Source organism: Photinus pyralis, unplaced genomic scaffold (genome assembly GCF_008802855.1).
Source record: "Photinus pyralis isolate 1611_PpyrPB1 unplaced genomic scaffold, Ppyr1.3 Ppyr1.4_LG10, whole genome shotgun sequence".
Lineage (NCBI taxonomy): Eukaryota > Metazoa > Arthropoda > Insecta > Coleoptera > Lampyridae > Photinus > Photinus pyralis.
Genome location: NW_022170250.1, coordinates 5,637,521 through 5,664,961, shown reverse-complemented (window position 1 = coordinate 5,664,961; position 27,441 = coordinate 5,637,521). Strand labels below are relative to the sequence as shown.

General features: G+C 35.0%; 2 protein-coding genes across 5 annotated transcripts; both read right to left on the bottom strand.

Annotated features, from left to right (window-relative positions):
• Positions 1 to 1,189: 1,189 nt before the first annotated feature.
• LOC116161182 (cyclin-dependent kinase 1-like) lies at positions 1,190 to 4,955 on the bottom strand. Its single transcript, XM_031474431.1, has 4 exons — positions 4,859 to 4,955; positions 4,641 to 4,767; positions 4,273 to 4,591; positions 1,190 to 1,864 (listed from the first exon to the last, which is right to left on the bottom strand). Exons 2-4 carry the CDS (start codon positions 4,745 to 4,747, stop codon positions 1,391 to 1,393), a joined length of 900 nt encoding a protein of 299 aa, XP_031330291.1. The 5' UTR covers positions 4,748 to 4,767; positions 4,859 to 4,955; the 3' UTR covers positions 1,190 to 1,390.
• Positions 4,956 to 8,096: 3,141 nt separating this feature from the next.
• LOC116161175 (zinc finger protein swm) lies at positions 8,097 to 27,005 on the bottom strand. 4 transcript variants are annotated; one of them, XM_031474423.1, is made up of 11 exons: positions 26,776 to 27,004; positions 26,594 to 26,712; positions 26,287 to 26,543; positions 18,547 to 19,299; positions 18,376 to 18,498; positions 17,994 to 18,324; positions 12,868 to 13,257; positions 12,363 to 12,823; positions 12,195 to 12,308; positions 11,546 to 11,692; positions 8,097 to 8,968 (listed from the first exon to the last, which is right to left on the bottom strand). In XM_031474423.1, the coding sequence occupies exons 1-11, from the start codon at positions 26,832 to 26,834 to the stop codon at positions 8,882 to 8,884; spliced, it is 2,841 nt and encodes a 946-aa protein (XP_031330283.1). In that variant the 5' UTR covers positions 26,835 to 27,004; the 3' UTR covers positions 8,097 to 8,881. The 4 variants fall into 4 exon arrangements, with proteins under 4 accessions (XP_031330283.1, XP_031330282.1, XP_031330284.1 ...); XM_031474422.1 differs by having other exon boundaries at positions 17,994 to 18,498; positions 18,547 to 18,911; positions 18,960 to 19,299; positions 26,776 to 27,003; XM_031474424.1 differs by having other exon boundaries at positions 12,868 to 13,164; positions 17,994 to 18,498; positions 26,776 to 27,005.
• Positions 27,006 to 27,441: the final 436 nt, after the last annotated feature.

The following is a 27,441-nucleotide window of genomic DNA, read 5'->3' as shown; positions in this document are numbered from 1 at the left end:
TTTTGAGACTTTGAAATATAACCCCTTAATACTATCCTACCTGAAAAATTTCGAGGTGGTTTTAATCAGCTTGAAGCAGAGGTTGGAAGCCATATGAAATATAGGTTCCGGAAATATTTGAGAGCCTCACGAAGCGATTTCGCATCGATTCTGAGAAAATGGCACCTGGGAGATGCGGCGGGCACGGTTAAAAATTCCCCGCTCAGGGAACTCATCTTTGGTGTAATAAAACCTTTCTTTTAAAAGCAAGATGGACAATTATATGGCCTTGGTCAAATCAAACTAACGACAAAATGTGTGCAGTGATTCGCAACTCATATATCTCACATATATTCTAAACCGAAGAGTTTTTGTTAGCAGTATCTCGCCCCCGAAATAAGTAACTTGCCCTTCGTCCACGGAATTCAAGCCTAAAGTTGAGAGTCGAGGTTCGACACCAATACGGTTAGTTATTTGCCACTTACATAAAAAATGAAAAAGATTTGAAAACAATAAAGCTTAACGGTATGTCCCATACACGTAATGCATTGAGGTTAATGTCAATTTCGAAAACAAAGACGGAAAATTATAAAAAATATAAGATGTTGCATGAAATACAAAAATAAATTATAAATAAATGCAAGTACTATTACATTTAAGAAGACTTAAACTGCACACTTTCCCGTCGAAAGTTAAAACGAAGATGCCGTTACGTATATAGTACCCTTCTAACATTTGCGTGTTTCCAGCTCTGAAAAATGTGTGCATCGTCGTAGGTCGTATATACAGGGTGACACCTCTGAATGTGTGTGATCCGGTTCTAGATGCGATGTGGTACTGCTTTCAATCAGAATAATTTTTTTCCTCCCTGCTATAGACTCTCCGCTTAGAGTTTCTTAGATTTAGAATTGAAATTGATTCGTCAGTTGCGCTCTACACGGACTGCCTATAGAATCCCCGTCGAGTCACGACCAGCCCAGATTTGGCAGTGCGGACGAATGCTTCCTTCCCAATATTTGCACTCATACTTATTGGTTTTTGTATATAATACGTACTCCGCGCTATTATAAGCTTTTTTGACCCGCTTCATTTACTCATCCCGAATATACACACGTAACGCAGTATAAATATTAAAGTAGACTCTGAAACAAAATTGCATTTCTAAACCGCGATGATTACTTACTTGATCTTGCTAATTCCCTTCTTGTAATAAAAGTAAACAGTAGAAATTTAATGACGAGAAAGACTACACTATTTTCTAAATGTACAGTGCAGGATTAAGGTATAAAAATACAAAGAATTCATCCAAAATACATTCGAACTTGTCCTATTAACACTGAATCGAGATCATACTATAAAAAAATAAGGCACAAGTTATGGCAGTTATGAGAAACTAAAACCACAGCCAAAGTTATTCGGGAAACTGTGGCTTGACCGATCGATCTAAATCCACGAAATACGGATGCGCGACGATACGCTTGGCCGAAATGCGTTTGGCCGGATCGTACACGAGCATCTGCTTCAACAGATCGAGCCCGCTGTCCGACAGGCACTTGACCTGACTGTCCAAACTGTAGCTGGTCCAATTCGGGAAGGTGGTCTTGTAGTCGGGCAGCGCGGACACGCCGGGCCACAGCTCCTCGGTGGGCGTCATCAGCACGCGGAATATCCGAAAGAGCTGATCGATTTCGGAATCGCCCTGAAAGAGGGGACGTTTCGTCGCCATCTCGGCGAATATGCAGCCCAACGACCAGACGTCGATCGGGCAGGAGTAGCGCGACGATCCGAGTAGTATTTCGGGCGCGCGGTACCACAGCGTGACCACTTCGTGAGTGTAAACGCGAACTGGCACGCCGAAAGCGCGACCGAGCCCGAAGTCGGCCACCTGAAACAAGGGAAGATCAAAATCACAAAAATCGTAAAATAGTCGGTTTCTGATGATTATAGATAGAATTTATTATTGATCCTCAGTCCATCCCTGTGTTAATCGGGTGATATTAGAACTAAGATCGTCGGCATTAATTTATTTTGAATAATCTGCCGTTTTCAAAACAAGTATCTGAGGCCAGGTAAAAAGTTATCACCTAACCTCAATTTCTCACACAGAACACCCTGTATATTTTATTCTAATAGAATATTCAATTCTCTTTTCAAACATATAACACAAAAAATGCAATGTTCATCTTTCAAAAAATTTCCTCAGAAAATATGTCAAGGTGCAACTAAAGGGCATTCGTTTTCAAGGTCATTAGAGGTCCGTGACCCCCTGATATATTTCCTTTCCAAAGTCAACTTCATTTTTTCTGCGTTGGCAAGGGCTTCCAAAACTAAATAGTGGTCTCAAAGGTTCACGATGTGGAGATCTTTGAAATGAAGTCCGTGTAAAGTTCAAAGGTTGCTCGCCGTTCAAAGTCCAAATGTTGGCCGCCGTTCAAAGTCCAAAGTTTGCTCGCCGATCAAAGTCCAAAGATTGGTGTGATTTTTCAAAGGTTGTCCACCGTTTAAAGTCGTTTGCTCGTCGTTCAAAGTCCAAAGGTTGCTCGACGTTCAAAGTGCAAAACTTCAAAAATTACGACGCTTAAAATAACATGTGCATATCGGTGTTCAGACCATCGTCTTCTTTGAACTGTTTCTAGAATCGCAACGTAGTAGGCGTGAAAAACTTTCGGTTTTCCTTAAAATCGTACTTATCTAACATTATCTGCTCACTGTATCATTAATTGCTTACAACTTGACCTTTTTCGATATTTTGAGCTATGAACACTATATTTCGATCCGAGACGTTTTATGTCTTAATAATGTGTCCTTGAACTGGCTTTCAGTTTAGAAAATGATCATTAGGATTAAACAAATCTGAATTCTTTATTTAACATCCAGTCGCGAAACAGAGCGGTGAGCGATATTTGATCGGAAGCTTGTTCTACTTTTCTAAACCACCCCGAAATGAGAAATTCCACCTTGACCTCATACCTCAAGATCATCATCATCACCGTGATAAGAAACGTTGAAACAGTGAGGAATTTTGGGACTTTGAAAGATCGATCACCTTTGGACTTTGAACGACGACCACCCTTTGAACTTTGAACGGCGAGCAACCTTAGAACTTTACACGGACTTAATTTCAACAATCACCCAAAAATATGCGCTCGCTGAAGAAATACGGGCGATAATCAAAAATTTGTTAATGTCCCTAAATTTACTTAGTTAAAAGAGATACAGAAGATGTATATTACAAAAGTTCCTTTATAATGATTTTTGAATAATCTGCCGTATTCAAAACAGGTATACGGGATCAGGTAAAAAAGTTATCGGACCTAACCTCATTTTTTTTAATAGAACACCCTTTATAATTTATTCTGAGAAAATACATTTGGACATTGAACGGCGAGCAACCTTTGAACTTTACATGGAGTTAATTTCAAAAATCACCACATCGTTAACCTTTGAAACCTGTATTTATTTTTTAACAGTCCGCGTCATGAGAGCGAGGTAACTTTGACGGTAGCCAAATTTAGGCTTTGGAATTTTAGAGGATAAAATCGACTGTAATCTGGGGAAAATTTCGACGTAGCGATAATGCAAGATATTTGTTTTTTGCATTGTGTAAAATTAGAAGTCGATCGTTTTGGAGATTTTGTATAAAAAATATGCTAAAAGTCAATTTTACATTCCTGAAGAGATCGACTCGCGAGAGTTTATTCTGTGAGTAGATCTCTTTTAACGGCAGAATTAATTGGATTGATCTATATTGTAACACAAAAATTAAAACAATTTCATAATAATGCCAGAAGGGCATTCTTTATTTTTTGGAATATATTGGACATTTTTGGTGTTTAAATTTTTTGGCATTTTTTTGACTAGCAATATGTCACTATGCGTCCATCAATATGACATCAAATTTGGGACCTTTGGGGCTTTCTCTATATTTACCTGTGTTGATCCCTTTGCAAGTTCTCACTAAGAAGAGAGATCTAAAACTTCAGAAGGTGGACCCAAAATCAAAACATTACTTACCTACATATATCAAAAATTGCCTTTTTTCATTTTTCATGTTTCAAATAGTGAATTTTGGAAGTACCCTGTACATCCACTATATTTTTCGTAAAAGTGAAAAAATGGTAGATATTGTTATGCTGATATCAAAAGAATTTAAAAATGCAATTATATAGGGCCAGTGATTTAAAGCAACAAGCCTGAAGCTCCCAAAAAACACCCTGTGTATATTAATAGTCCTGTGATTGTGAACATTTTTTCTTCCTTTATTTCCTAGCATGACTCCACTACTTCACTTACTTTAATCAACCCGTCCTTGCTGATGAGCAAATTTTGCGGCTTGAGATCGCGATGCAAAACCCGCCTTTGGTGGCAAAACAAAATCGCCTCGTTAATCTGGTACAGGTAACTTTGAACGAGCTTCGGGTCCATCAGTTCCTTCTGCAGTTTATCGAGGTACTTCTTCAAGTCCATCGATAAAAATTCGAATATCAAATAAAGACGTGACTCGTCCATAAGCACGTCGTCGAGAGTTACAATGTTGGGATGGCGCAGCTCCTTCAGTAGCGAGATCTCGCGTATCGCGGTCGAGGGCACGCCGTCGTCTTCGGACTCAAGACTGCGCAAGCGGTGGGTATTAACAAGGCGAACGAACGATCGGCACTTACCGTATCTTTTTCATCGCAACTACTTTTCCGGTTTTTTTATGTCGCCCCTTGTACACGACCCCGTACGTTCCCTCGCCAATTTTTTCTATTTTGAAAAAGTCATCCATTGTCTTTGAGGTTCCAGTTCCTGCGGGTTAAGTTTATGTAAATTAATGCGTACCTAATTCGTGCCAGGTCAATTGTAAAATCGAATGGAGTCAATTTTTCGTAAAACTTACCAGAAATTGCAAAAAAATAGTGATTTTCTAAAAGACCGGATTTACTTTGTTTAACTTAACCTATATAAACAATTGGCGGCTGAGAGGTCAATTTTCATACAACTCGGTACATTGTTCATACACGTCCGTTCTAATACATCTCTGCTATTTATATCACAGAGACCAAAATCCTGACCCTGATTTTAAATAGAGGTCAGTGCATACCATTAAAGTAAGACTAGGAAGGAGGATTACATAAACCTCTGGCCAGGAAAGATTGCCGCTCACAGAACACCTGATCATGGTCTGCAATCTATGTTTTTTTTAAGATGCGAGCGACTTCCGGAATAGTATCGTGGCAATGTTGAACGAAAAGGCTTTTGGTTATTGTAAATCGACATAAGGTGCGCTGTGGGCGGCAATCTTTCCTGGCGAGAGTAATAAGCTCCTTCCTTAGTCTTTTATTTCAATGGTGCATGATCATGTCAACTTTACAATCGTCTTGGCCCACACACTACTGTAGTACAAGCAGCTGGCGAAGCAAGACGACAATCTGCATACCTTGGATGATGCACTCAAGAGTACTGAGTCAACCTGCGCTGAGAAAAAGTGCGATGCAGGAGGAGTACGAAGAACCTATTTTCCGTCTTAAAGCTATGACCAAACCGTATATTTGTGGATTCGACCGACTCTGCTGAACACCCGGTATCTAGAAGTGTTTTAAGTTGGGTGCTTCGTTACGAAATAATACTCTGGGGTCGTGTCGAAAGTATTTGTGTTGGTTCATGAAGATAGAAGCTGCAAATTTAATTCTTAGAGTTGTGTTTCAATCGCCGCTACCGTAAATAAAGCTGCAATTCTCCGTTTGCAACCGTTCCCGTCAAGATATTTCAATTATTTTTGTTGCGTCCGACAGCTCTTTGCCATTTAGAAGACGAGGGCAAATTAATATTTCAGCCAAGTTAAGTTATTATTAGCAGGTATTTGTTTTCTATGTTAATTTAAAACGACCATTAAAACTGCAACGGCATACAAGTTTGCGCCGTTATCAGTTTGACAGTAACACACCTTTATACCGACCTGAGGAATTTTAGAAATTTCAATCCGGCCAATTAAGTAAGTGAAATTAACAGTAGCTAAATAGATGTGTTGCAGTAAACGTCATTCCACACAGTCGGATATGGGATATCAAAAGACGCGCCTGTAATTGACTTGCGAATTTTAAAACCAATTACAAATGTTTAGGACGTCAGAAGTAATTTTTGAAAGTCCTCATTCGAATACGCTGTGTTGGTCCAAATTAGGAAAATTGCTGTGCGCTCTAATTTAGTTTTAGTATTCATCAATTAATTTAGTTTTAGTATTCATCAATAGCCCCCCCCCTCCCCCGCTTGACCCTTACAATTTGAGAGGTTCCACATGGTCTAAGAGGGTTCCACCCTGAATACACAACTTACGACGATACATACATTTTTGAGAGTTAGCAACCATATGCAATTTCTAAGTGGGAAAAAGTTGTCTGCGCCATCTAGAAAGCACGAATGGGGGTTACGTTTGGCATCTTGTCTTGAATGGCGGTCGTGAACGCGTCGCTCCATACATGTTTGTTGATATTTTGTGTTATTTAATGCAGGTAGTAATTTTTGCATTTCTTTATATCGTGTTTGTGTTTAGTATGCCGCATTTTATCATTTTTGTGCTTCAATCTTTATTTTTGGAATTTACTTGGTTTAACCGCAATGCAGAATGACATGTTTAATACCGTTATCCTTTTTGTTTGTAATTGTTTACGTTTTTGGTGTAATGCTTGCTTAATTTGTGTTTATTGATGTTGATTACTTAGTCTTGTCCCTGAAGTAACATTGATATAAGTTGTGATCATTTTATTTTAATATGTGGAAATTACCGATTCGTTTGATGTATGTACTGACTTATTGTTTGTAACAATTGTAACTAACAATTTTCTCCGTGAATGAAGCAGTCACGGGGGTGGTAAAAACTGTAACCATTTGAGGTACACCTAATTCCGTGATTGTCTTCGACATTCAACTGTAGGCTCGAAACCCCAAAACCAGGGGCGGGTTACCTATCTTGCAGGAGCAATCAAAGCTCTTCAGTTTAGAATCTATCTGCGAAAAATGAGTTACGATTCGTAATTTCCACTTTCCACATTTACTCCGTTTGAGGTGGCCCGAGTCTTCCGAGACCGATACGCCAAACCACTCCTACACCCGACTTTGACCAGGGGCGCAGTGGCAGCATCCCTGGATGGCGCCCGATTTGACCATTCCGTGCGAACTACTGAAGTTCGTCGCAAATTCGCAAGCTCACTTTATTTAATGTTACACGATTTTAGTTCTTTGTGGATTAAATACATTGACCGTTTTTAACGTAATAGTTTGTAAGCCGTAAATTATCTTTTGTAAATGAGGTACCAATTTAATGCACATTTAAAAATCCACCTGTTCGTTCGTATTTATGGTAATAGTTTCCAATTCGTAGGTTAGCCCTTTGTAACTGAGTCACTATTCGCAATTTTATGCGCTTTTATTTTATTTATGTACTTACATAAACTTCGCTACCGGCGTAAACGCACGAAATTTCTTTGCAAATAATACACTTTCCGATTATTATAGTTAGCAAACTAATGTATACAACAGACACCCTGCGATTAATTACAGGCGATCGCTTCCTCGAGTTCAAATAAAATCCACTCTACAATAAATTACAGGTGATCAACTTAGCTTCGCTTACGGCTCAACGTCAATCTTCTAAAACCAATCAAAAGCACCCTGAGTTAATTCACGGGTGACCGACTTAACCCACCCATTCTGGGACGCTAACCTTTTCCACACAAGAAGTGGAGTTTCCGAGACGAATTTTAGTATAATCTTTGTTTTTTTTATCCGCATTTGACTTGGAAACTGCAATGTAAGATTAGATTTTTGAGTTATTAACATTGAAAGGTAATTAAGACCTTATTTATTTAACCTGCTTCAATCAACCGTCTGTGTTGTGGGGTATGTTTCTGACCCTGAGCGCCAATTTCTGTTACATGAATTTTTGAATAAATTTACGTTTTGTGTTAATGTTTCGTATTAGAATGAGCCCAAGTTACAACCTACCTTTGAACGAGAAAACTAAATTAAAATAATAATAATAATCTTTATTGTCAACAGAGCAAATAACCTAATACTATTTTTAATTTCCTTAAAAAAACAAATTCTTTGTTTAACAAAATAGAAAGTCAATCCATTATCTGGTCATGCAAGCGCGGCGGTTACAAATGACCAGAATTGACAGGTCTATGACAATAACCCTCAATACAAAAATGCATCTCGAAGTCTTCATTTAATTGCCACAGCTTGGCAATGCTGATGTTCTTTCATCCGCATTTTCTTCTATTTTTGTTAGAAAAGATTTCTGAAAATTAAAAACCAATTATTTGTGCACTTTTCAAATTGATTGGGACGAATACATACCCTTTTACCTTTCCCTTCGCCTGGTATCGTTTGTTACGGTTCTTTTTCTCTTAAAACCTAATATTTTTTTGTGTGTCCTCTTATCTTTTATATAATGCATACATTTATACATTTTTTATATTATTTTATCGATTAAATAAAATTATTTCTTTTTTACAATTAACTACTGTTCTCGTTCTCATTCTTTTTTTCTCATTCTTATTCTTTTAGGACACCACATTTTAACTCTAACTTTTACAGAAAATTTACAAAAAAACCCCACGCATTTGCGATCGCTCGCAAATACACAGTTCACAAAGCGAATGCATACCTAAAATTAAACGATTATTTAAGCAAGTGTGCTAGGAGAAAAAAAAACAATTAAAAATTATCATACGGTTACCCAAAAAGAAAAAAAAAACATTACGAGTGATTATGAAATGAACTGAAGGCAAACTAAATAAATCTCTTATCGGTATATACAAACATCTTCCAGTTATTTGTAACGTATTACTATCAGCTACTAGAGTGAATATACAAATGTGTAAAATTCTTTAAAAACAATTATCGTCTCCTTCGAAAGCTATCGCCTCCACGAACGACCTTCGTTGTCTTCGTCCTCCTCTTCGTCGTCGTGAAGGAGAGCCTCCTCCGATAAGCTGGGGTCAAGCTGAAAAATATTGTAAGTATAATCAATCGTGCATTTTAAACCTTGACCTTGAGAAAAACGTTCTGCAGATAGTGTCAAAATTTTTATGTATGAATTTAAACATAAAGTTGGCTTATTTTACTTGAATTTGTATTTCTTTTTAGAATTCTTTGTAAAAGCGTAAGTGTACGTGTTGTTAACGTAATTCCGGTTTAGGCATTGGAAATAGCAGTCGGGACATCCTCGATGTAAAATGTTTCAAATAGACACAAAATTGTCATGTTTAATGTTAGTTTTTTTAAATTGTAAATTTAGTCATTGTTTCAGTCATTTAATAGTATTTGTTGTACTTAGCGGGTATCATCATTTTTAGAACGCACAAATAAAAGAAAATTTAATCGTGAATTAGACGAAAGGTAAGTTTTATCTCAACAGATGTATCGTAAAAACGCGTTATTGGACAAATTCATTGGCCTTGTTCACTAACAACGCCACGTGCAAGATAACGAATGCAGGTGTTTGGAGTTCGGGTGATGGCGGTGGGAATGGTGGATATGGAACTTATGAATGGAGGTGGTTTCACCTTTAAATATGAAAAAGAGGAAATAAACGGGGCTGTTTTCGGGTCGTCCAGTGTTGAAGTGTAACGTTAAAAAAAGGTACTGTTAAAATTTTTGTTACAGGACTTTTGTATTTTGTTTTCTTTTTAATGTTTTTTATAAATGAATTGTCAATTCGAACCCAAATTCAGGTTGAATTTTAGTTTTCTGCCAGATTTGTCTTTTTAACCGAATGATATCTCTGATCTATTTCAAAATTCGAGTAGCGTTTTCATTATTACAAGACGGAATTCGATTGGGGCCTTCGAATCTTTCAAATTTCATACCCCGAGATAAATTTAAAAAAAAAAAGAAAATAATGGTGCAATTTGAGCTACCTAGGTAGGTTCTGTTTGGGTGGTGTTTTTTGACAGCATACCATTACACACAGCAACATAATACCGCGATACCACGCATAATTATAGATTTGGGTAATTTTTTGAAAGAAAAAAATACGAGGCGCCGTTACCGTAAACAAAAGCTGCAAATAATTCGCCTTTTGCAACCGTTCCCGTCAAGATATTTCAATTCTCTTTGTTGCGTCCGAAAGTTCATGTCATTTAGAAGATGAGGGCAAATTAATATTTTAGAATTTAAGGCCTATTAAGTAATTATTAGATGATATTGGTTTAAAATGGTTTTATCAGCTTGATATTGACGACTCGGCCGGTTGATACCAACATTCCACTTAACAATAGGTGTCAATTGGATTATGGATCATCCCGCTCATTGAAGTAAGTGTAATTAACAGTAGCGAGGGGTCTCAAAAGAAACGCTCTTAATTAATTTGGATTTTAAGATCAATTACAGAGTTTAGAAAGTCAGCAGGCCGCACAATTAATTAAAAATTTTTTAATGTTTGACAGTTTAACCGAATACGCCAGCGTGCCCGGTTTTCCTACGTTTTTTTGGCAAGTGTACATACAATACAGTAAACGATTAATTTCAAGGGGATTTTTTTTGCACTTTTGCATTGATTTTCCTGCTTGTTATTTCCCAGTAGATACCGCTACTGAATCCGATTATTTACTATTCCCGCTTAGGGAAATTGCTGTGCGCTTTAATGTTGTTTTAGCATTCACTAGGGGCAAGGTTGCAGCATCCGTTGGTGGCGCCCGAGTTGGAAAAGGAATGCAAAAAATTGACGTTAAGATATACAGGGTGCTGCATTTCTGTTTGTGGTTTAAAGTTTCACAAAAAACAAGGTGGCACAGGGTCTCTATCTTTAAAAACAGCAGTCTCAACCAAAATAGGACACACTGTACATGCAGTGCGGGAAGTTGTAACGGTAGTTGGCTTGGTGTACATATTTCAATTTAGGAAGAGATGGGTAATATAAACAAGTTGTAGGGGTCCTATTTGGGAAAATCGCCACTGACGTAGTCAATGTGCCGTAAACGAATTGGCGCCAGCCAGACAACTTGAAAACTTAAAATTAATATACTTAACTCAGTTAGAAGAATTCCGAAAGTTAATATTAAATTTAAATTGAAAACTTACTATTGACTAGTGGTAGATTTCAAAACCGGTTAAAGAACGAAAAGATAGTCTTTAAAAAAATTAAGCGTACTTCTGTAATACGAAGAATAGGATCTCATGGGACGTTTTAGTGGCGCAATAAAATTATCGGCCTCCAGCTCGGCGCGAGATTAGATCAGGTTCCCAGGAATTATGTGGGTTGGCTCATTACCGTAAGTGGAAGAAAAAAATGCAAGTTCTGCGTTCATTTAGATCACTTAGGTGTGAGTTGTAAATATCAGTTGAAGTGTGGAGTGATTTCGTTGATTGAATTGGATCATATGTCAAGTAGGAGTAGTTTTGGAACTAATCGAGTGGTGGGAGAGGAGCTAAGAGCGTCTTAACAATAAACAATAAATTCAAATTAGACATTTTGATGCACATAATTCTACACTCTACAAAAAAAGTAGTTTACTTGCAGAACTTTTCTCTTAGATCAAATTTTTTTCCCATGAAAACCATTAAAAAAGACACAACCTACCTCGCTTCCATCAAATTCTATAAGATTAGAATCGATCAGATGATCCTCATCCGATTCGCTAACTAAAACGGTTCGGGTCGACGTCCTACCGCTCAGCTGGTTATTTAACTGTGAATTATTACACCAGGTGATTGATAAGGTACGATCCTAAAAAAAATGATAAAATCAAAATTTGAAAATATTTCCTCGCATAATTATTGGACCCAATCTAATTTTTTTAAATAGAACACCCTGTAGATTTTAATCTATAGATAGCATATTAAATTCGGTTTTTAAAAATTGTATATAAATATTGTTTGATTTGTAAAATAAAGCAGTAAAAGTCTACCTATGGACCAATTAGCTGAGCAGTATGGCCATGCAGTTCTACGATTATATCCTACCATTTTATTTTTAATCCAATTGTATTAATAAACATTGAAAGTCGCTCAAACATGTGGAAAGATGCATCAGAAACAGTAACGAATGAAAAAATTCAATTCAACATACAGAGAATGTCATAAATTTTAGTGATTCTTCATAAAATAGACCGTAATGACGTTTGCGTTTTTTTCCACATAACCTAACCCTCAAAAAAGTGTTGCAGGTTTGGCAATGCTGCATAATTAATGACGTGAACAGAATTGACAGACTGGATTTGCAAACTCACTTGAAAATTTTTTCCCTTCAACAGAGCCGTTTCAGCGTCTTTTCTCGTCTTGTAATTAAAAACTATACTAGGCGTGACCGGATCGCTGACGTAGTCGACTATCTCCCCGAAACCCTGCAAACGCAAAAAACTGAACGCCGCGCGCAACCTAACCTCAAAAAAGCTTACGGTAAATTGCGCGAGAACGCTCTCCTGCTCGTCGCCCTCGTACCCGGACACGAGAATTTTGGTCGTGCGATGATCGACGGCGTGCTTGGGAAAGGCAAGCTGCTTGCGAGTGCCCGTCGGCGACTTCGCGCTATCAATCAGGTTATTCTTCGTCAGTAAATGTCGGCCGATCGGATTGAAGCGGCGACCGCGACTCGCCCGTCTCGCGCCCAGGCTTATTTTCGCCTTCAATTCGATCACCTTCTTCTGCAGCTCGGAGGTGTCGGCGCCTTCGGCCGCTTTCGTGATTAAATCGAGCTCTGCGTCCAACACCTCCTTCTGAACTTCTTCTTTGCTCTTGCGTTGCGGTAGTTTCACAGCGGGTAGCGGCTGCGACAGCATGTCTTTACGTATTGCTTCCGTCGCCTCCTGCGATTTCTTTATCGTCTGTAGCAGAAGATCCCTTTGCGGACCTGCTGGTGCTATTTAAGCGGTTAAACTGTGAAACTCTGCAAAAACTACTTACTTTTCTCCACTTTGTCGATGAGCAGCTTCTGCTGCGCCAGCTGCTTTTCCAGCAACTCCTGTTTGCGCTTGCGCAAGTCCTGCGTGATTTTCAGCGCCTCCTTTCGTTTCTCCTCCTGATTTTTCTTAAGTTTCTCTTTGGCGGCGAGCAGTTCCTGTCCCTTCTTTATGGCGGCCGCGGCCTGTACTTTTGTCTCCTCTTTGTTCAGGACGGGTAAATTGTTTTTCGTGAAATTGTTGTGCGGCTGCGCCTTGTCCGTTACTGGTTCGTCGGTTGCATTGTCGGCTTTCGGTTGAACTAAATTTAAGACTTTATTAGAGTTTGGAGGTACTGTGTTCGGTACGCCCAATCGATCTTTGACGGAGCGTGGTGGAACATTCTCTTGTTTACCTTTTGCAAAAATGTCACAGATTAAAATCAAAGAGAATATGCTGACGTTTTCAAAAAAGGTGCGAAATAACTCATAGTGTAAAAATAAGATAGTTACAGTGGACCAATTTACTAGAGAATTAATGATACGCATGCGCCCACTTCGTTTGTGCCACGTCTCTTCTCTCTGTCTGCCAAAAATTCAAGAAAACACAAAAAACAAAATTTCGCGTATGCGCAATGCTCGATTGCTGTTCTTGAGATGGTTTTGCACATCTGCGCATGCGCACAATTAACATAGCCTACTGCCTATTTTAAATATCAGTACGCAAAGAGGTGTCTAGTCAATCCCGCACTCGCACAGTAAAATCGATGCATGACGAATAAGAAAATTGAATATGTGGATTCGACAAAGGTAAGGATAGTACTATACAGGGTGCCCATTTTGGGGTGACACTTAAAATTTGAAAATATTCGCTTGCTTATGAGATACAAGGGAAAATAAAAAATAGTCCCATATTTTCTTAGTCTTTATAATGATTGTTGAATAATTTGCCGTTTTCAAAATAAGTATACGGGAGTAGGTGAAAAAGTTAATGGGCTAACCTCATTTCTTTATATGGAACTTCCTGTATATTTTATGTAACAAGATAGCATATAAGATTTTCTTTTCAAAAATATCTCAAAAAATTGAATATTGATTCAAAAATGTAGAAAAATTATCTTTATAACAATTTTGTTAAATTTTTTTAGATTTCTCTTGAATATCATCTCTTGCGTGTTATATTTTTGAAAGGAGAATTTAATATCCTCTCTTTTTAGATCGAAATATACAGGGAAATATACCATAGAAGATACGACGATGGTCAAATTAGGAAAAAATTGCGCATTAAGGCAGTTATTATCATGCTTTAAAGAAAACCACAAAATTCCGATTGAATTCGAAGATATGTCACAAAACCGAAATTTGCCGATTTTGTTTTTATTTTTTAAAATAAATCTCAAAATAACTTTGAGGGAATTTAAAAAAATCAAAAAATACTGCAATACAACAGAAAATTTTAACAGAATTTTAGCAAAATTGCTAAACTTCAAATTAAAACTTGAAAAGTATTTCAAATGAATTGAAATTAAAGAACATTTTCAAATATTTCAAAAATACCAAAATAGTTTCGAAAAAATTTCAATAGAATTTTAAGAGAACTTCCGGAAAATTAAAAAAAATTTTGAAGTCAGTTTCAAGATACACACCTACCTCTAATTAATTTCCAATGTAATTAAAACATTTTTTCTTAAATGTCAATAATATTGCAATACAACTTCGAAAATTTCACGATAGAATTTCGAAAAAAAATTAAAAAAAGTATTAAAAAAGTGAACAAATTGCAAAACCATTTTTGAAACCCTTAATTTCAGCAAAATTACAAAAAAAACTTCAACGGGATTTTAAAAAAATCTTAAACATTTTTTGAAGAGAATTCCAAGAAAGTTACAGAAATTTCGAAAGAATTTCAAATGAAATTTAAGAAAATTTTAAAAATATTTCAAAAATACCAAAATACAACCACAAGAGTTTCACGAAAATGTTAATAGAATTTCAGAAAAATTACCAAATTATTTTAACAAGGTTTCGCGAAAATTTCAAGAGAATTTCGCGAAAATTTCAAAAGATCCATACCTTTAATTAATTTCCAATGTAATTTCAAATTTTTGTTAATGATATCAATAATACAATATAACTTTGAAAATTTCACTATAGAATTTCGAAAAAATTAAATAAAGGCTTTAAAAATATAACAGAATTGCAAAACCATTTTTAAAAATTTTAACAGAATTTCAACAAAATTGCAATCTCCAAATTCAAACTTCAAAAGAATTTCAAATGAAATGAAATTAAAGAAAATTTTTTAAATATTTCAAAAATACAAAAGTAGTTTTAAAAAGAGAACTTCAATTTCAAGATACCTTTAATTAATTTCCAATGTAATTAAAAAATGTTGTTCTTAAATGTCAATAATATTGCAATACAACTGCGAAAATTTCACGATAGAATTTCGAGAAAAATTTAAAAAAATATCAGAAAATCAAACAAATTGCAAAACCATTTCTGAAACCCTTAATTAACACAATTTCAGCAAACACAAAAAACTTCAACGAGATTATAAAAAAATCTTAACACAATTTGAAGAGAATTCCAAGAAACTTACAGAAATTTCGAAAGAATTTCAAATGAAATTTATGAAAATACAACCACAAGAGTTTCAAGAAAATGTTAATAGAATTTCATAAAAATTACCAGATTATTTTAACAAGGTTTCGCGAAAATTTCGCGAAAATTTGAAAAGATCCATACCTTTAATTGATTTCCAATGTAATTTCAAATTTTTTTTAATGATATCAATAATACTACAATATAACAAAAAATGAAATAAAGGCTTTAAAAATATAACAGAATTGCAAACCTATTTTTAAAAATTTTAACAGAATTTCAGCAAAATTGCAAAAATCCAAATTAAAACTTCAAAAGAATTTTAAATGAAATGAAATTAAATGTTGCCTGAGCTAGCTAGTAGAAGTACGGAAAGGTAGGTCCCTAAATGTAAAGACAAAGGAAATTTAAAAAAAATTTTATACCACAAACCACACCTCGAACCTGAGATAATCGTCAATCCTTTGTTGTTTGTTTGTTAACTCAAAAAGAATTTCAAAAAAATTTCCAAAAAACTTCAAGAAAACGTCAAAAAAAAGATTTTCAAACGAAATTAAAGGATATTTCAAAAGAATTTCAAGACAATTTTAATAGAATTTCAGCAAAATTGCAAATTACAATTTCAAAAAAATTTTTAAAAATATTTCAAGAATACCAAAATAGTTTTAAAAGAATTCAATAGAATTATAAGAGACCTTGGGGAAAATTTCAAAAAAAATTTGAAGTCAATTTCAAAATACATACCTACCTTTAATTAATGTCCAATGTAATTAAAAAATTTTGTTCTTAAATGTCAATAATATTGCAATAAAACTTTCACGATAGAATTTCGAAAAAATTTTTTAAAAAGCATGAGAAAATCAAACAAATTGCAAAATCATTTATGAAACACTTAACACAATTTCAGAAAAATTACAAAATCTTCAACGGGACTAAAAAAATGTTAATAAAAATGCACACACAATTTCAACAGAATTTCATGAAAATTTCAAATGAACCTTAAGAAAATTTTAAAAATGTCAAGATTACAAAATACAACCTCAAGAATTTCAAGAAAACCTTAATAGAATTTTAAGAGAATTTCGGCAGAAATTCAAAAAAGTGTGAAGTCAATTTCAAGATACCTTTAATTTCTAATGTAATTTTAAAAAAATGTTTTTAATATCAATAACACTACAATACAGCTTCGAAATTTTCACGATGGAATATCGAAAAAAATTTAAAAAAAGTATTAAAAAATACAACAAATTGCAAAACCATGTTTGAAACCTTTAATTTCAACAAAATAACAAAAAAACTTCTACGGGATTTTTTAAAAAATCACAATTTGGAGAGAATTCCAAGAAAATTACAGAAATTTCGAAAGAATTTCAAATAAAATTGAAGAAAATTTTAAAAATATAAAATAAAATACCAAAGTACAATCACAAGACTTTCAAGAAAATGTTAATAGAATTTCAGAAAAATTACCAGATTAGTTTAACAAGGTTTCGCGAAAATTTCAAAAGAATTTGAGGTCAATTTTAAGACCCATACCATTGATTGATTTCCAACGTAATTTCAAATTTTTTTTAATGATTTCACTATAGAATTTCGAAAAAGTGAAATAAAGGCTTTAAAAATATAACAGAATTGAATTGCAAAACCATTCTTAAAAATTTTAAATGAAATGAAATGAAATTTGAAAAATATTTGAAGAATACTGAAATGCTTCAAGAGAGGTTCAAGCCAAGCCAAGTTTTTCCGTTCAAATACAAGTATTAACTGGGAGTAAAGTTGCTTAGCTGTAGACAAAGTAAAAAAAGCGAGTGAAATCGCAACAATGTGGGACGGCCCGAGGTATGTACGAGAGAATGTACCGTTAAACAATTATTGACTATCATGAGCTAATTAGAATTATTATTAATTGGATAAGGGGTAAATTTCGTCCGAGTATAACAAAGACACGGAATTCGGAACAGAACGAAAAGAAATAGCGGGTTACATACGATACTTTTGAACCAAGCATTTTTGCATAGAAAAGATATCGGTTTCAGGGGATGATTTATTGGGATTTAACTGCACCTGCATGAGCGATACCAATTGGGGTGTACCGGATGTTCCATTTATCTTGAGGCGTGGGAAACGTTTTTTTTTCCTACTTACCTTTTTTATAAGACACTCTTCCAAAAGCGCGATTTTTGGTTTGAGCTACGAAAGCAGTTCTGTCAAGAATTTGACACGTTTAGTATGCGCTGGAACTGAACCAGGTACCTATTGCATCCACAGATTTGCCGGTTTTAAGGAGGGGGCAGTGTAATGTAAGAGCCAAAAATTCCAAAACGGAGTGCAGAACCACTCTCGCCTGTTTGTGCATAAGATTAACTACGCCGCCGTACAAGTTGGTTGCATCTAAGTAGCCATTTATCTTAAAAAATGTGCCGAGTGATGAAGGATTCGCAAAAGTGGCGCATAGACGTATACAGTTGTAATTGAGAATAAAAGGTTGTCTCACTGTCTTTTTTGCACTATGACGCTACCGCAATTGAAAGGCGTTTCGACAACTTACCATCGCCATTCGTCGGATGCCAGAAGACCTTAATGAACCTATTATTTAGCACCGCCTCCGTGCTCCTGTACGCGGCATTCGCCTCGGCGTGACTAGAAAACGTGACGATGGCCGCTTCGGGATCGCCCTCGTAAAAGACCTGGATGTTAACGATTTTGCCGAATTTAGAGAAGTGATTATTAAGATGGGCGATGTTATTTAAGCCGGTCGGGACCTTTTTCAATTCCAACGAGCAATTGGATGGATTTTTCGCGCGTGGCCCTAAACGATTGTAATCGAACTGTTTCTTCTTGAAGATGCCCTCTTGCTGCTCGATATCGGGCGGCATATACTGATGACGTGAAAAATTATTACCAAATTCTGGCTGTTGGTTATCCATTACCGGTACAGAAATCAATTCCCGCTGTAAGCCTGACTGGGGCATGAAAGGGCCCATGTGGGGTAGACGCGGACCCAACATTGCTCTGGGACCACGAAAGCCGCCCCTAGGCCACATGTGCGGAGCCTTAAACATCTCGTTAGTCACGTGGCGACCACCAGGCGGCGATCTTACCTGCGGATTGTACTCGGGCATTAGTGGACGCGGGGGGATGTGATGCATGTTGGGATGTCCCGCACCTCCGATTATCGGGGGCGGTATCATCGGGGGCGGCGGCTCGTTTAACGGCGCGCCGTTCGGGCCGAAAGTCAGAACGCGCGTTAGAGCTGTGTCTTCCAGGACGACCGGATCGACGCCGTGGTCGTACGGGCACATTTCGCCGCGCATACAGAAACCTTTCTCGTCGTAATCCCTGCATCGCTTCTTCGGGCTGCGATTTCCCGTCGAATTATGAATAACCGACTGAATGCTTTGGGTCGAATTCGTTAACCGCAAATCTAAATCGCCGTGATTGGAATCTTGAGTTGGAGTTCCCGCACCTGAACGATTATCTTTTAGCTCTTTATCCAACTTTAAATTTTCCTTACGATCTTTTCTGTCGGCGGAACGAGACCTACTGCGACTGTTCGAACGTGGCGGCGAACGATTGCGATAGCGACCTCTGTAGTTGTGTCTGGGACTGCGCGAACGCGACCTCGCGCGACCGGTACCGGTAGGCGTGGGCGATCTCGACCTCCTGCGATCGTATCTCCTCGGCGGCGACTTGTTTCGATAGGGACGAGGTCGATCGGTGCGTTTCTCTCGGTACGGTTCGCGGGATTTTTCCCTCGAACGCGATCGACGATTGCGATCCCACGAACGAGAGCGCGAGCGATTTCGTGACAGTGACCTGTGACGCGAACGTTTCCTCGGCTTATCTTCTTTTTCCTACAACATCGTTACTCATACCAACAAACGTCTTACGGTTAGACAACAACAAAAATGTGGTTTATGCATCATTTAAGGCACAAAATACTCATACATTTGCTATCTCGACGATACTACACTCCCAACACTGATTTATTTATTTTATTTATCATCCCTCTTGTTCTGGGCCCTCAACAGGCTTGCGCCCAATTACTGATAGCAGTATTAAGAGAGTCTTGTTTTGGTCTTGGTAAAGCTAAAAGGGTAAGGGAATTGAGAGGGTAAATAACAGAAAAATTATTAATTAGGCCTTTTGAGCTCAGAAGGGTGCCCACCTTAGACCATATAGTACATGGACTGCTAATTGTAACTAAAATATGGTCAAGGACATCGCCTGGGTATGTGAGTTTCAGGGTAAACGAGTCTGTCCGAAATTGTCCGATGGGACACGATTTGAGACTGTCAACCTATAAATTAACAAATGTCAATTAATTAATCGTCTAGATATGGCAAAAACAGCAAACCTGTTCTTATTTGTGGACGTATAGAAGACAATCAAGAGTATTTAAAGCTTCCCGTACTACGCGGTTACCATAAAAGCTACTCTTTACGCAATCCAAGTGGTGTTCATACGACTTTATTTTACCCTGAGATTCACATACCCACGACTACAGTGCCCTCTATCCGTGACCACCCATTTTGTATTGAAAGCATAGGGCTAATAGCAGTCCATGTACTATATGGTCTAAGGTGCCCACTGCCAAAAATCTGAAATCAGATATAAACCCAAAAACAAAGAGAGGGGGCGTTTGGTACAACTTAGGAACTCGAAATCGTAATTAACACTCAAGGTCAAAATAAGAAAAATGTCGATTTTGGTTTTTGCAAAAATTGTACATTTCCCAACTTGAATTTTTTCTCCAAAATCATACGCCTCTCAGATATTAAGGAAAACATTTTTTGAATTTTAAGAAAAATGTTTTTCTCGATATCAAAATCGCCACCAAAAATAGTGTTTCAAAAATAATCTCCAACATTTTTGAATTTCCCTCAAAATGTTTTTCTTTCATTTTGAAAAAGACCGGGGCTATATTCAAAATCTTTCCAAAAAGTCATAGGCATTTTGACATTCTAAGAGAATCTTTGAAATAAATTCAATTTCTTTAAAATGTTTTGAATCTGCGAACTTTGTTATTTTGAGATTTTTCAAAAAATGGTTTTCTTGAATTTTGGGAAAACGTTTTTAAGATCGTCGCATTTTTTTAATGTCCAAAAAGAATGCTTGATACCTTATAGCAGAAAAATCTGCAATCAGATATAAACACAAAAGAGAGGGGGTATGAATAGCGCGGCACTAGTATAACTTAGGAACCCGAATACTGAAATAAGAAAAAGGTCGATTTTGGTTTTGCAAAAATTGGATAATTAAATACGCATTATAAAATGATTTATTTTTTCAAAAATATTTCGTCTTAAACATCAACTCAATATCTGATAGAATTTTCAAAAATGTGAATTATTTAAAAAGCAAAAAGTAGTTTTTCTTGAATCTTTAGAAGAGTTCTTGATATCAACTGGGAACTGATGCCTGATTAAAAAACATTATTTCAGGTTTTTTTATGTTGAATTTCTAAATTGGTCTCAAAAATCGTTTTTCTTGAATTGTGAGAAGACTTCTTGATGTCAATCATCAAAATTAGTGTCCTACACAAACCTATTTTTCGTTCTAAAATATAAACGCACGCATTTTGAGAGAATTTTTAAGAGCAAAATTTCAAAAAAAAATTTCTCAGAATTATAAATTTCTTCGTTTTGTATTTTTATCTCAAAACATCTTTTACAGTTAAAGAAAAAATCCTGAAAACATATTCCGGTTCACCCAGAATCAGAAAAAAATATTTTTGAAATTTTTTTTAAATGCCGACTTAGAAAAATTCGAAAATTTGCTTTTCATAATTTCTCCTATAATGTTGGGGTGACTCCACTCTATGAAAAATCGCAGAATTCGAGAAAAAAAATTTTTTGAAAATTCTATTCTAAAAAATTTTCTTTAAAATTCTAGAATAGTTCAGAATATGGAAATGAAATCTAGAAACTCGATTTTTGTTAGAAGCCACCAGTTTCGATCGAACTCTTCTGATAATTCAATTCGTTTCGTTTTTTCAAATTGTCTTCCAAAATGTCGAATGAATAATTTTTGAAATTTTGAGAATAGCGCCAATGCTTCAACATGCAAAACCTCTTTTCAGAATCAAGAAATTCGATTTTGTTTAAATAATTATTTTTAAAAATGGCGCCAGTTTTGATTCCAATCTTAGAATACAAGAAAATATGTCGAAATTCTGTTTCAAAATTTAAAAAATCCTTTTCTCAAAATTTCTTCCAGATTTTTGAAATCAGGTGAAAAATATTTTTTGGTATGATCCAAATTTAAAATTTCAATTCAAAAACAATTTTCTTGTTAAAAGTCAAGAATTGTTTTTTGAAATATTTTTCTCAAAATTCAAAATTTTTTACTAAAATTCCACTTTTCAATATTTCAAAAAAATGAAAAAACAAATGATTTGTCTATTTGGTTTATTCCTACACACTTCTCCCACGATTAGAGCTGATAGAGCTAAGAATTCAGAGAAATTTTTAAAAAATTATTTTACCAACATGGACTTGCATAAAAATTACATATTTTTTGAAATTTTATTCTGAAAATGTGAAAATGTTTAGGAATTTGATCATAATAGCAATTTCTTACAAATTCTCTCCGAATGTCTGAACCTTTGTGAAGAAATAACTTATTTTATGGTACTTAACCGATTTTCTTATAAAAAAAACTTGTTTCAGAGAATTGATCATTTCAAAATAACATTAAAACAAATCTAAAACTAAATCATTTCGGTATGACGGTGATTTTGATATCAACAAAAGCTTCTTTCTCAAATTTTAAGAAAAAAATTTTCTGGAAATGATTTTCTCAAAATAATGAAATTCTTAGTTTAAAACGTTGAGATGAATATGATTTTGGAGATTTTTGAAAAATAAATGATTTTAGTATAGCGTCGATCTTTTTAAGCATTTTTTCAACATCCAAGAAAATTTTTTTCTCAAATGTTGAGATGCTGGCTGGGATGTGAGAGATTTTTGAACTTTTTCTCAAAATTCAAGAAAGCATTCGTTTGCAATTATTATTTTTTCAAATTTCTAATTCATAATTTCGAAATAATTGAAATAAATAGTATATCAAACATTCTTTTTGGACATTAAAAAAAATGATTTCGCATCATTGCGCCGATTTTGAACATATTTTCTCAAAATTCAAGAAACACAAAAAACCGGGCAAAAATTCTTAGTTTCAAAAGTTTTTAACGAAACTGAATTTATTTCAAACAACCTCTCAGAATGTCAAAATGACTATGGGTTTTGAAAAAGTTTTGAGTATAGAGCCGGTATTTTTTCAAAATTAAAGAAAAACATTTTGAGGAAAATATAAAGTTGGTGTAAAAATTTCATTAAAAAAACATTTTACTTATTTCTTATTTCACAGATTCATTCATAATTCGAAGATTTAAGAAAATATGAATATTGCGCCAATCTCGACTCTGATCTTAGAATCCAACAAAAAATATTTGTTTGGAAATCCGTTCAAATTAAAAAAATCTTGATCCTTTTCTCAAAATTTCTTCTAGATTTTTGAAATGCCGGTGAAAATAATTCAGTCTGATGGTAATGTAAAATTTCAAATCCAAAATAATTTTTAAAAGTCAAGAACTACCTGTTTTTTTGAAATTACATATGTCCAAAATTCTAAAATTTTTACTAAAATTCCACATTTCAAATAAATGGTTTGTCAATTTAAATGGACGAATTTCGGAATTTTTTTTAAAAGAACTCATTTTTTGCACCGATTTTGAGAAAATTTTTTCAAGATCACTCAAAATCATCTTCTTAATGTCCAAAAAATTGTTTTATATACCAAATGAGTTATTTAATTGTTTTGAAACTAGGAATTTTAGTATTTTGTAAAACAGTTAACAAAAAAACTATTTTCTTGAATTATAAATTTTTGCTTGATATCAAAAAAGGATTTATTTTTTTAAAATCTCTCAAATCCTAGCCACCATCTCAACTTGCTCCAGAATTTTTGAAAAAAGATCTTCCAAAAAATGTTTTTCTTGAATTTTGAGAAAATGCTTAACATCGACGCCATCCTCAAAATCATTTATTTTTACAAAAATCTGTAAAATTCTAATCTCCATTTCAACAAAGATTTTCTAAAAATGTTTCTTGAATTTTAGAAAATATCGACACTTACTTATGTAATCAAAATAATTTTTTTAATGTCAAATAAATGGTTGATACACCAAATAAGTTATTTAAATTGTATTGAAACTAGGAATTTTAGTATGTATATCGAAAAAATAATTAAGCAAAATATGATTTTCTTGAATTCGGAAAAAATCGGCATTATAAAATTTCTTTTTTTCAAACATTTCCCAAATCCTAGCCGTAATGCCACCATTTTAACAGAATTTTTGAAAAATGATCTGCCAAAAGGTGCTTTTCTTGAACTTTGAAAAAGTGTTCCATACTAACTCAAAACTTATTTACACTTATTTTTTCAAAAATCTCTAAATGGCAGCCATATTTAATTTTAGACTTGTTTTAAATTGTTTTGAAACTATAAATTTTAGTATTTCGAAAAAAAAATTTTTTTTTAATGTTCTTGAAGTTTCCTCAAAATTAAAAACATTTTCTGGAAATTCTTTTCTCAAAATAATGAATTTACAAATTGTAAACAATTTAAAGAAATCACATTTTTGATCTCAAAAATTCTTCCAAAATAATATTATAGAAAAATTATCGTGAAAGAAATTATCGACACAGATCACTGTAGAAAATGTCATTTATACAGTGAAACCATTGAGCACATTACAGTAGAATGTACAGGGTGGCCATGGCCAACTAAGAATGCGAGGTACTGTATCTGAGAATCTATCCATCGTAGAGGCTTGCGATAAAAAAATTTATTACTAAAACGGCCACGAGCAAAACCTGGAAAATATTTTTAAGTTTCTGAAATGACCGCTAGGGGGCGTAACTGCAATCTGGTATCTAAAACAGTTTCTGTGATTTCCGCTATATTAACCTACCAAAAAAATGTCCGGTCTTTGAAGTCGACGATAATCTGAACAATTTTTGTTTGACAATTTTTCCTGTATCTCTAAAAATGAAGTGGTGGAGGGTATTCAAAGGTTTCCGTAAAGAACACCCTGTATCTTCGAAACGGCTGAGCCGATTTAAACAAACTCGGGTTAGTTCAAAAGAGCTATTCTTCAGCTACAAATATTATACTATTTGAAGTTTTGTTAGTTTCACATATCACCGCTTGAGGGCTTTTTTCGACATTCCGACAGAAATGGTTAATTTTTTCAAAAAGATTAAATGCATTTGATTTTTTTTTCATGAAAAAGTAGCTAAATGGTGCCTAAACAAGATCGCGAAAACTCCATCTCGATATCTTGAGATTTACGGCGGCATTCCTTCCTTCCTTTTTTAAATCGACCCACCTTAGGGCCACAAATTATATAATAAAAATAATTCCGGAAAAATTAGCTTAAAAAAATTAAATTTTGTGGGTATAAAATTTTCTTTGGCCTAAATTTTAGGTTAGGAACAAGATATCGAGATGCGGTTTTCGCGAGCTTGTTTAGGCATCATTTAGCTACTTTTTCATGAAAAAAAAATCGAACCAACGCATTTAATTTTTTTGAGAAAATTAACCATTTCTGTCGGAATGTCGAAAAAAGCCCTCAAGCGGCGATATGTGAAACTAACAAAACTTCAAATATTATAATATTTGTAGCCGAAGAATAACTCTTTTCAATTAACCCGAGTTTGTTAAAATCGGCTCAGTCGTTTCGAAGATACAGGGTGTTCTTTACGGAAACCATTGAATACCCCCCACCACTTCATTTTTAGAGATACAGGAAAAATTGTCAAACAAAAAAGGTTCAGATTATCGTCGTCTTCAAAGACCGGCCATTTTTTTGTTAGGTTAATATAGCGGAGTTCACAGAAAAATCACTTTTTTAGATTCCAGATTGCAGTTACGCCCCCTAGCGGCCATTTCAAAAACTTAAAAATATTTTTCAGGTTTTTCTAACTATAACTTTTTTTACCGCAAGCCTCTCCGATGGACAGGTTCCCAGATAGGTACAGTACCTCGCATTCTTATTTGGCCACCCAGTCCAGTTTTTGGAAAAAATAAAATTGACCTTTTTTTAAAAAACCCATAGACATCAGTGGCGTTTTTGAAGAATTGCAGTGATTATCAAATTATTTCTACGCCACACATTCTACTGAAAATGTACAAAACCTTTGCCTTTACATTTTTTTCGCATCTCGTAATAATCAATAATGTAACTATCGGTTTTTGAAGGTATAAAGCGATTTTTTTTTTATTATGAGATCAACGTTCTATTTTCAAAATTCAAGAAGCAATGAAATGAAAAATCTGTGTTGCACATTCTGGTTTTCAAAACATAGCCTCAATACAGTGTGCCAAAGTCCCAGAAAACTCAAATATCTCGGCAGAAATGCTTTTCCACGCCATTTCCATACCAAGAATATTCTTTATTTTCCGTTAAAGATGTTGTTGATAGTATTTCTGAACTGGCTTTTCATGTCTATTCAAAAAAATATACAGGATTTCTATTCCAAAAAAAAGTGAGGTTATTATCGACCGAAATTGAAGCCAAACAAAATTTTCATTATGACCAATGCATTCTTTGATTTTTACTTTGGGGTTTGACACAAAATCGGTTCATAGACAACCAAGATGTTGCAGGGCTTTTTTTTATAGCCAAGTTCTCTCAAATGGATTCGCGCTCTTAGAAGTACACCTAAATCATGTTTTTCAAATCGCACTTAAATATCTTAAATACAATGCTAACTTGATGCCAGAGACAAAACCTCAAATGCTGCATAAACCACAGTTCGTAAAAGTATACGTACGGATTCGCTTTTACGAGCATCGCGTTTCACCTCGTCCTTTTTGACAATCGCGTTTCCGTTAACCGACTCGCTAAGATTTGGCAATTCGCTAACTGGTATAATTTCCTTTTTGAGTTCCTTCGATTTCGGCGACAGCGGCGTCACCTCGGGCGGTTTGATTATATTCGGATTTGGCGGATTTGTACTTGGTATCACTGGTGTTAGGTAATCACGACTTTCCAACGTCTTGAATAGTAAATTAACGAACGGTTCGGTTTCTGCAATGGGAGACGGTTAGCGATAAACGGGGTCGGTAGTGTGCGCTTACCGTGTTGTAAAAACACCTCCAATTGACTGATCATGCTTTGTCGCAGCGCCTCCGGACTCTTATCTTTCTTGACCAGCGCGAAGACGTACTTCGCCAGGGCGCCCGGATCGGCCTCGCAACTGCAAGAGAAGTTCGAGCTGCGATTAAAAATGCATAAAATATGATAATGATAAATCACTTACATGGGTTTGAGTACAGCTGTTAGCCACGTCTTAAACGCATCGGCGTCGTCGATAAGCATTTTGTTTAATAATAAAAATATCGCAAACACTAAATTCTAGACAATTATCACTATAAAAATAGTGTAAACTTTAAAATTCTGCTTTATATTTATGTACACGCTTGACGAAAGCCAGTCTAAAAATTGCTCTACTATTATTCGACAAAACTACCAACCGCAGTGACCAACTTAACAAATTTATTATTGTCACGCGCGTGTGGTAAACATTCTAAAAATAAATGTCACTTCTATTATTGTTTTTCAACTCAACGATTACATCCAATTTATTTTATTGCAAGGTATCCAGATACGGTTTTCCTTGTCTCCCGGCATTTTTTAATGTTTCCCCCTTTATCATTCTTGTTGGATTTTGATAATTTATTAAAAATTACTTTAAAAAAAATTAAATACCAGTACATATTAATTAAGCAAAACAGAATGGACTTAATTGTAATTTTGGATACAAAATAAAGATAGGTGTATTGTAAATTGCCAAATATGATTTAATGTCGGATGAACTGCCTTTGTTTATGAATAAAGATGGTACGTAATTCAGTATTCGATACGAGACTTAAGTACAAAATATGAAATTAGGATTTCAACTGTGCCCCTACGGTCAGGCAATATA